Raw genomic sequence first — 11,223 nt, 5'->3', positions numbered from 1 at the left:
CTCACAAGGTCTAAATGTCTAACGCCACGTGACGGGGTTCCTTGAAACGCCCGGACGTTTCAAAAGCGAGATGGGTCCTACATCCACCCCTTTATCCCACTGTCCAGAGACAATGTATCCAACGAGGTATTGGCTGCCACGGCGATTCCTCGGCCAACAAAAGGACACGGGGGGATTGAGTGCGCACTCGTGCGTGCTCTTTCCCGACAACCACCTCTTACACGTGCGGAACTCGATGTCCGTGTGCATCATTCAGGCAGCTTCTCAGGCGAAATTCGCTCTTTTCCAGATGTCTGATGTTAGAAATCAGGTGAGCCACAGGTTTTCAGAAGACATGGACGGTTAAAGGGAATTGACCAAGGGTCCAGATTCAACATGCACGTTGGCCCACCTGATGATCGTTTCAACTACGACTTTTTATTCAAGGTAGGTGCACGATAGGGAATGCAAGATGAACGGCTTGGATGTCACGCGTGCGGCAAGGTGCACTTGCTACTTTGCACGGGGCGCACGTCTCGACTATTACCTGTTTCTTCATTGACAGGTCAATTCCAGATCTTTTATATGCTACCCATCCGCTTCCTTTGAAGGGTGTAGATCCACGGCTAGGATTACATCTTCTGCGCATTTTTATCCATCTATTCTTGCATATTCTACTTTAGGACCATCGGATGGACCGTCAAGGTTTACTAAGGAGGCAGGGTGGAGACGTAACGAATCTGTCTGTTGCATCCCCGAAGGGTCACAGACAAATTCGAAAACGACAAAACGTCATTCAATAAAAACTTTGATACTCTGGCAGACCATGGTGGATAATACGCAGGCGAAATACTTAGTACCTACTTACGTAGCACACAAGTCATAATTAAACCGTCCAACTTATGTTTTCCTAGTTTAGATGTATCATATTCCGAGATTTATGTTTATTTAAGTATATGGAAATCAGATTGGAGGACATTTATGGACGGTTTAAATGAGAAATATCCAACGGTCAATTTTTGAACAAACAAGTGTCCATGAATCATAGGTTAGGACGATCTGACTTTTGGATTTAATGACACCGGGTTTCACAAGTGGGTTGAGTTGAGTTCATGTATGCCAGGTGGACGACTCTTTTCTGAGGGCTTGAGTATCAAGCGTCACGAGCTGCCCGAGTGTATCATATGCCTCCGCAAGTCGGTAAATCGGCGAGTAAATGTAATCAGCTCGATGACTAAATGGCTGAGATAAGATGGCCCACGGATGATAGTCCAAGCAATGACGTCAGCTGGTCCACATTGCCACGTCTGATAGGATATAGAAAAAGCACGTGCGTATTGAGGCGAAATTTCAAAGAAGCTCCGAAAAGTTCCATTCAAAAATCCTCTCTAGTTCATGAACCTTCCAGCCTATATAATCCCCCAAATCCCCTTTTCTCCCAAATTCGACTCTTTCAATCCAATCTCCTCCTCTTCCACCACCTCCATACCATAAGGAACAGCCAAAATCCCTTCTAATCACCGGCTATTCCCAGTTAAAATCCGATCTCCATGACGTACGGACAGAGCATCGATTCCGAATTCCATATGCTGGATTCCATACGCCGGCACCTGCTCGAGGAATCCAATCCGGCGAAGAATTCCACTGGATTGCCGATGTACTGCAGGAGCTCGAGCTTCAACAGCAGCTTTTCCCACTGCCTGACGGAGAAATGGGGCGAGCTGCCGTTTAAGGTCGACGATTCTGACGACATGCTACTATACGGAGTCCTACGGGACGCCGTTAGCAGCGGTTGGACTCCATCTCTGACAGAGAACTGGGGCGAGCTGCCGTTAAAGGTCGACGACTCTGAGGATATGCTGCTGTACGGAGTCCTACGCGACGCCGTTAGCTACGGAAGGATTCCATCTGTGACGGAGAACACGGCGTGTCCGTTGGCAACCGTTAAGTCCGAGCCACTGGACATTCCGCCGGCGATTCAACCGGTGGAGGCGGCGGTGGTGAAGACGGAGATTTCATCTCCTACTCCATCGCCGGCGCCGGCGCCGGCGCCGGAGAAGGGGAAGCATTACCGGGGCGTCCGGCGCCGGCCGTGGGGGAAATTCGCGGCCGAGATACGCGACCCAGCGAAGAACGGCGCGCGTGTGTGGCTGGGGACGTTCGAGACGGCCGAGGACGCCGCTCTAGCCTACGACCGCGCCGCGTACCGGATGCGCGGATCTCGAGCGCTGCTCAATTTCCCCCTCCGGATCGCTTCGGCAGGAACCGATCCGGCCCCGATCATGAAGCGTGCTTCTCCGGAGCCTTCTTCGCCATCATCGTCATCATCATCAGAAAATGGATCGCCGAAGCGGAGGAAGAGAGGGCAACCGGAAGTACCGGTTCAAACCGGGTTGGATTTTGGTAGCAGACCGGAAGTCTGTCCGGCTGGGCCTAATGTAGGCCCCTTTACATTTGGCGAACATCTGTTGGTTAGTTAATGTCCACGTGGCATGAGATTGAGAGCTTGCCCTCCCCATTTTGGACATATGTGTGGTGATGGGGAGATGTGCGAAAATTCAGAGAGTTTTCTCCTCTTCTTTTTTTATTTATTTTTTCTTTTTCTTTTTTTTCCTGATTTTGTGAATAGAGTTTTTCTACGAGTATTATTTTATTTGATTTCAGAAAGAGCTTCCGAGAAGTAAACAACCTATAAATGGACGGCAGGTTTATTTTATTAAGATGCTCCAACGCTCTCAGAACATTATACTTTATCGTGCTCCTAGTTGCATTGGATAACATGGACACTCCAATCGATCAATCTAAACCGTCCATTAAGTTGAGAACATATTTCACTGGCCACACTTGAAAAACTGCACTGATTTGAGGATCCAATCCATCCTTCATTTGGCCTTAATTTCTTCGGCTGTCCTTTTCTTAAGCCATGGATGGGATGGTTGCGATTGCCTAAGAATTATAAGCTATCAATGAAGGTCCTCAACAAGCAGATAGATCTAATTGTTTATTGGACTTAACTTTTCAAACAATCTTGACCGTCCATATTAAAGGGCATTGATCAAACAGCTGATACTTGTCAGAACTGTGTAACAATTGCCTGGTATCCCATGAAATTTGGGTTGAACCTAATGAACGGTCTGGATCAGCAGACTAGACTGGCTAAATGTCCCGATACAAGCAGACGCATCATAACTTGTAGTGATTTAGAGCATTGGACCATTTATCTATTAATTAAGGAATAGTACGCCAAAACAGCAATTTGGATAATCCATTCGGTGGGGCTCGTAAGAACCACTTTCATCAGACGATCCCAACGGAAGCAGATTGCGTACTACCTAGTAAACACTGGGGCCATCGTGATTTATGTATTTTATCCACTCCGTTCATCCATTTTACCAGATAATTTTAGGACTTGAGTCCAAAAATGAAGCATACCCTAAGTTCAAATGGACCACACGGCAGGAAACAGTATGAATTGAACGTCTACCGTTTAAATTTTCTTGGGGGCCACAAAAGTTTTGGATCAAGCTTATATTTGTTTTTTTACCTTAACCCATGTTTGTTTGATCTTATGAAGGATGACAAATAAATACCACTGTGGGGCCTTGCAGAATTTCAACGGTGGAAATCACTATTACTTTTGTTTCCTCTTGTGTGGTCCATTTGATCTTTGAATATTCTTAAATTTTGGATTCAACCCTAAAATTAGCTGAAAAAACGGATGGACGGTCTGGATAAACCACATATATTAACGGTGGGTCCATTAGAGCTTACTCAGTACGATAAGAGGGCACTAACTCAGTACGCAATCAGATTTCGTTCCCAACCGTTCTGTTCTAATGAATGGCTGTAAAAGAAGGCCAGGTATTAGATGGTCAAAATCACCTGTTAACTTGATTTCTGTATAGTAGCCTATGAATTTCCGGATGGACAGGATGGACCGTCCAGATCAATTGATTGGGATGTCTCCATGTCCCCATGTAACTAGAAGAGCATTGTAACTTGGTAGTGCTGCGAGATAACGGGATGAAAGTTCCAAAAAGAAGAAAAGTCTCGTACCTAATCCCACATCAGAATAAACATTCTGGCGGATGTGATCGATGACACGCAGGCGCTTATAAATCAATAACAAATATACAATATAGGTAATTCAAATTGATCTGTCCAGCTGTGGGTACCAGTTTGGACGCATCAGAACCCCCGAGAATTACATTTATTTGCTCAGCTGACTATCCAATCGATGGACATCTATTGGACGGTTAATAATTAAAATATACATCAGTCATATTTCAACAAACAAATCTCCACAAATCCAAGGTTAGAATTATTTGACCAATCTGGTTTTTTAATAGGTCTAATTTGATTTGATTTTTGACAGTTTCTCAGAGCCTGCGTATCACGGGTCAGACCAGAGTATTAAATAAATCTCCAATCCCGATCCGGCAATCATTGACTCCATCCGCACGATACACCGGAACTTGGTGTATATACCATCTCTACCCTCCAATTGGTCACATGACCCCAGAAATCACACGGAATGGATGATCATAATTGATTGATATGCTGTCATCAAGTAACGGTTAAGATTGTAAGGGATCAATGATCCAAATTCAACAAATAAACGTCCTTCCTCGGATATGGAATTGTAGAGACAATATGGTTTTAGAGTCCGTCGCATGCATAGACCGGCCCGTCATTTTGTCGGTTTAGATTGGTGTAAAAATATGCCACGTACGGAACCTTGTGTGCACGCGTGTGGTCCAAAGGAGTTATCGAATAGTATGATTTTTGGGTAATTCAATCCTAACGAGGCACATCAGATGAATGGATTAGATGGCATGTAAACAGCATGGCTGGCCCTACACAAAACCAACAGTCAGAGTCATATTCCCGCCTTTTACTATAGTGTGGCCCATGTGAGTGTTGGATCATATGATTTTTTGGGTTTCATTGTAAACATTAGGCATCGGACCTAATGGATGGGTTGGATCTTATGATAGTCCGACCCACTCGGCGGGTTGGATCTTATAATAGTTCCACCTACCTGACTCTCTCTGTTAGCGAAGGTAACTTGGAAGCGGATTGGCTGGTGTACCACACACCACCAACTTAGCTGGTGTGGGTGCGTGTCGTGCGATGACGAGCGCTGACGCTCCTCGAGCTCCGAGTAGTACGAACGGTTCAAAGGAGATCAAAGTATTACGGACCCCATAAGGATGTATTTATCATATCTACACGGTTCTTCCATTTGGAGAGATCATTTTAGATCTTGATCCCAAAAATAAGTAATTTCCACAGCTCAATTTGACAACACCAGAAATATCAGTGGGACAATGATTCTCACCGTTAAAACGTTCATAGGGACCATCGTAACGTTTACTTTCCATCCAATCTGTTCATAAGGTCATACAGACCTGGATGAAGAGAAAAAAAAAAGGTCATATTGATCCAAAATTTCTGTGACCCCCAAAAGGGTTTCAATGGCGAGCGTTTAATCCACACTGCTTTTTACAATGTGGTCCACTTGATTTTTGGATCTGTTTTATTTTTTCAGTTCAAGCCTTAAGATGAGCTCACCAAGTGGACGGACGGTTTGGATATAACTCATACTTCATGATGAGACCCACAAAACTCGGTGACGCCAACAAAGTGTGATATTAAACCTTTTGGGTACATGCTGTTGTTGCATGTAATGAATTCATGGTTCAAATCATAAGAGTAAAATACATGCAACATATACACCATTGTGCATTCATATTGTCTTGAAAATTAAGTGTTTCACCTTGATAAACAAAACAACTAGCAATTAATAAAAACCAATAAGACTAATACAATTATAACATCTAACTTTAGTAAAAATAAATAAATAAACAAACCGCATAAGTTTACAAAAAATTGATAGAGGAAAAGGAGGTGAAAATTATTATTGATTTTCCTAACATGCCAACAATAAAAATAAAAAACTAAACTAAAACGCATGTGCGATGGACCTATGTTCAATTAATATACGTGTTTTTTCATTTTTATAATTATTTTTAAAGAAAATAAAAAATAAAATTTAAAAATTACAAAAGGGGCGAAAGTACATTACAAACAACATTATGGCGTATAAAATGTAGATCTATGTTTAAAGAACTTAGATTTATGTTTAAATTGAATAAATCAACTATTCCCCCAAAGAAATTTTAGAAAAAGATAACGAAATTGAAAAATTGCCAAAACATTGGTCAAAAAAACAAAAAAACAAAAATTTAATCCGACGGCAAATAGTAGATCTATATTCAGAACAAGATTTACAATATATATCAATTGAATCATTTTCCTAAAATTATTTTCGAAAAAATAGAAATTTCATAATATACCCAAATAATAAACCCAAAATTTGAAAAAAAAAAAAAAGTTGAAAAATGTATATAATCAATGCATGTGTAAGAAATCTGTAAATTCATAGTAAAAGACTCTCCGCGGATCATTAAAACATTGAGTAGAAAAAGGTATTAGAACTTTTTCTCCTAAAATTTTCAAAAAATTCTAGCGTTATAAAAAATAAAAATCCAACTTGAAAACAAAACAAGCATGATTTGATGGATTTGGTGTTATAGTGTTCATTGAATATGCTTTTAGTAAGAGTTTAAATTTTTATTTTTATTTAAAAAAAAAGAAAAGGCACTACATCCTCCAATTAAATATTTCAAAAACCAAAAAAGGAGAAGGGAGGATCTTGGAGAACTTAAGCCCTGAATACAGCACATCGGTATTAATATGGGAAATATCAGTCAATCAGAACTTCTTTTTTTCAATATGGGTTAAAACAAACCTATATTGCATATCATATCTTGCCTATTCGAATATGATACATTCATATTGGCTTATTAATATTTAAAATCATGACCACTCCAAATAAACAATCTTGAACAAAATGCTTTGGCTTAAGAGGGATGCAGATTGCATATTGACAGATAGCAAGTTGCCATGGGACGGTTCTGCCCCACCACGATGTATGCGTTTTATCTGTACTGTCCATCCATTTTGCTAGCTCATTTTAGAGCAAAATACCCAAAATGAGATAATTGAAATTTCAAGTATACAACACGGCACGAAACAAAGGTGATTGAACACCCACCACTGAAAACTTCTTGTAGACCACAAAAGTTTTCAAACAAGTTGATATTTGTGTTTTCCTTTCATGGAGGTATGTTAGACAGTATCAACAAGCTAAATGGTAAATAAATATTACGGTGGGTCTTAGAAAGTTATTAATGGTGGTGTTTAATCACCACTGTTTTTCTATGTTGTGGTCCAATTGAGATTTGGATCTGCCTCAATTTTGGGCTCATGACTTAAAATAATTATCCAAAATGAATAGACAGTATAGATTAGACACATACATCATCCAAGGCCCACAACACCGTCCAGTAGGGAGGTGTCTGCTAGCAGTGTAGCATGCATAAAGGTATACACGAACCGAGCTAGCTCGGTTAGCTCGCTCGACTCGACTTGAAAAAGCTCGATTAGACTCAATTCGAAGTTGAATTCGAGCCGAGTCGAGCTGATTTTTTGAGCTCGAAAATGAGTTCGAGCCAAGTTCAATGTGGCCCCAACTCAACTCGACTTGAATTGAACCCAGCTCAAATTGAACTCGAATCGAACTAGTTCGGTAACTCGGTTACTTTGATATTGATGTTGCTCACCAAGTGTTTGATGAAATGACTCAAAGAAGTGTGATCAGTGGCAAGGAAGTTATGTATATGAAACCAACACCCTTTTTTTCTTGATTTTTATGTTGCTTAGAAGGTGTTTGATAAAATACCTGTAAAATCATTGTTGCTGTCTAAAATACAGTGAGATTTTGAAGGTGCAGTCCAGATGTTTGTGAAAATGTTACAATGGCGAACTTGGCTCAATCTTGGCTCGAACTGGCCTGAGCTATTGACCAAGCCAAGCCGAGCTGACCAGTCAGGCTCGAGGACCGAGCCGAGCCGAGTTTGAGCTGAGGTCAGCTAGTGGCCGAGTCGAGTCGAGCTAAGGCTAGCTTGACTTGGTTCGACTTGATGTACACCCCTAAGTATGCAAGTAGAGGTGTACATGAGTCTATCCGAGTCGAGCTTAGCACAACTCAACTCGGCTTGGTCACAAGCTGACCTCAGCTACAACTCGGCTCAGCTCGATCCTCGAGCCTAACTGGCCAACTCGGTTCGGTCAATAACTCGAGCCAGTTCAAGTCGAGTTTGAGACAAGATCGGGCCGAGTTCGCCTGCGCAGCATTTTCACAAACACATGAACTGCACCTTCAAATTCTCACTGTATGTAAAACATCAGCAGCGGTTTTACAAGTATTTCATCAAGCACCTTGTAGGTAACATCAAAATCAAGAAAAAAGTATATTTGTTTGATGAAACATACCTTGCCACCAATCAACACTTTGTTGAGTCATTTCATCAAACACTTGGTGAGCAATATCAATATCAGAGTAACCAAGTTATCGAACTGGTTCGATCCGAGTCAAGTTGAGCTCGAGCAAGCTCGAACTTGGTTCAAAATTTTTTCGAGCTCAAAAATCAGCTCGACTCAGCTCAAACTCAATTTCGAACCGAGTCGAATTGATTTTTTTCAAGTCGAGTCGAGCGAGCTAACCAAGCTAACTCGGTTTGTGTACAACCCTATATGCAAGTCCGTCCGAACAAAAGGGGAAAGTTCCCTACACAATTTCTTTGTCAGCAACCTTCCCAGGAAGTTCAAGAACATTGTTGAGATTTCTAGGCCATGGCCTTATTTACAAGCTGTCGAACCCAATCTTGTGGCTATGGCCAGTGAGAGGGATTGTCCGTCCATCTCAAGATGGTCAATTGATTCAACGGTGTAAAATGATAGCCGATCATTATTTTCATGGTTTTAAAATTTGATTTTATTAAAAGATTTAATAATTCTACCTATAACAAAAATAAAATAAAATAATCATATTAGCTTTTATACGTGTAGTAAACATCTTCCTTGTGCATTGATTGCCAGTGGCAATCATGATGCACATCTCTTGATCAAGAGTAAGATTACATTAGGGAATCTAATAAATGTAGATTCAAATTACAGTTAAGATTATCAACTACTTGATTAATGCTACGAATTATACTATAAAATATAAACAACTAGTAAAAAATAAAAGAATACACTAAGAAACATAATTGATTTGTAGAAATATAGAACGATTACACTAAGGAATGTAAATAACAGGTAATTAAAAGACATATTGAGTTTGATTAAGTTGGTATGAAACAATTTTATTTTATTTTTTGAATTCCTTTATTATTTATAGCCTCGATGTCATCATTCAGATGCTTCTCACCTTTTAGCACTACTTGCTTTCTTTCAGGATGTTTCTCATGTGTTCTGATGGTTATTGTAACCATTTGAGCATTACATGATTTTCTAAAGACTTCCTTCTAAACTTGCCACTTATCCTAGTAACCACTCTAGGCTTCCTTGCTGACTCGACTATATTCCGTCTGGCCACTTAGTCGAGCTCTTAGATGACTATCGACCACTTGGTTTGTCTTTTGGATGACTATCGGCCGGTTGATCAACCTCGTGGATGGCTATTAGCCGCTTGGTCAGATGTTTGGCTTGCTGTTGAATTCCTCTTAATTTCTCCTTGTCTTATCTCTATCAATTATGATTCCATAAAAAGTACTCTAAGCATCATTGAAGATCTTTAACTTATAATATTTTTCTCTTACTATAACATGTATCATTTGCAATTGGGTTTCTTAAGAACCGTCAGAAATACGATACAATATTGCCCCCCACATCGCTTCGCCTTTGGTAAAAGGTAAATATGATGTTAATTTTGTTGTTTGGCTCAACAAATATAATTTGTCAGTTATGTAAAAATATTAATTTCAACTATCTTGATCGAACTTGACCATCTTGATCGAAAAATGTTAAAGTCGGCCGACTTAATGGAACCCAACCATCTTAGTCAAGAAACAACAAATTCAGTCATCTTGGTCGAACTTGGCAGTCTTAGTCAAAAATTGGTAAATTCATATATTTTGGTCAAATTCGGTCATCTTGGTTGAAAAATGATAAAATCGGCCATCTTAGTCGAAAAATAGCAAATTCGGTCGTCTTAGCCGAATTTGGCTATATTGATTGAGAAACAACAAATTCGAACGTCTTTTGAACTCAATTGTCCTAATCGAAAAATATCAAAGTCAGCCATCTTGATCGAACTCAGCCATCATTATCAAGAAACAGCAAAATCGTCTATTTTGGTCGAATTCAACCATCTTGATTGAGAGACAACAAACTTGGTCGTGACAATTGAGACTATTAGCCAATCCCTTCTGAATAGGGCTTCTAGTTGACCGATGTAATAATACGGCTAAGAACTTTGCATGTTACTTCCTGAACCATTTAAATAATTTGGTCATAATTCAAATGGCGTGATTCGGCCATTGGAGGTAATTTAGGGCCTACTTGGTTTTATCTTCCATTATACGGTGGATTCCCAAGGAATGGCTGTCCCCTGAGTATATCATGGTTTTCCTCTTCGGGAATAAAATTCTTGACCTCCTGCTTTGGTTGCTTGAACTTGGCGAACAATGAAACGTTTTTTATCTCTTGTATTGGAACCAGATGAATATTTTGTTATGACAGAAGAGGTAACTGCGATGCTAGCAGTATTGACGCTAAATTTGTGACAAAACTAATATCAACAAATGACTAAGGCACATTTTGCTATGGCACGGTAAGTGCTCTTTCAGAAAACATCGTATTAAGGTTTCCAGCCTGGCTGGCCATTCATTTGTTGAAGGTCTCAACCTGATTTCGTAACTGCTTGGCCTGAGCTCGTAACCGTTCTTTTATATGCTGATTCGTCATTTGCATATCATGTAGCCAAGTCACAATTATCTCAAAAAGATTTGTCAGCCATCTTACTTTCTCATTACTTTCATATTGGCTCATGTCTATCAGGTGTGCTAAACTATTGTTGTAGTTATTTTTCAAATTTGGCCACGAGATTAGTGTGAACATACCAGAATTGAATTCGCGGCTCAATTCAAACCAAACAACTATGACCCCAAGCGCTGCTAAAGGCAGATATATAATATATGACTGAGATTAAATGAGATCGGCCGCCTATTCAACCACTCACTCAATATGTAAATAGGATAGAGTGATATTCATATGGTAGGGTTCACCCTCTGAAGATGGGTTACACTTTCGACTTCTATATGAAAGGACATTTTA

General features: G+C 40.3%; 1 protein-coding gene across 1 annotated transcript; it reads left to right on the top strand.

The window, feature by feature from the left end:
• The first annotated feature begins 1,411 nt into the window (after positions 1–1,411).
• On the top strand, positions 1,412–2,695 carry LOC131233229 (ethylene-responsive transcription factor 2-like). The gene has a single exon (XM_058229872.1). It carries the CDS (start codon positions 1,530–1,532, stop codon positions 2,457–2,459), a length of 930 nt encoding a protein of 309 aa, XP_058085855.1. The 5' UTR covers positions 1,412–1,529; the 3' UTR covers positions 2,460–2,695.
• The last annotated feature ends 8,528 nt before the right edge of the window (positions 2,696–11,223 follow it).

Source organism: Magnolia sinica, chromosome 18, assembly GCF_029962835.1.
Source record: "Magnolia sinica isolate HGM2019 chromosome 18, MsV1, whole genome shotgun sequence".
NCBI classification, from domain to species: domain Eukaryota; kingdom Viridiplantae; phylum Streptophyta; class Magnoliopsida; order Magnoliales; family Magnoliaceae; genus Magnolia; species Magnolia sinica.
Note: the sequence above shows the minus strand (reverse complement) of the source record. Positions and strands in the feature narration are given on the sequence as shown.

Bases quoted from the DNA above. Each gene is read 5' to 3' on its own strand.
- LOC131233229 (XM_058229872.1), top strand. From the start codon at position 1,530: ATGACGTACGGACAGAGCATCGATTCCGAATTCCATATGCTGGATTCC.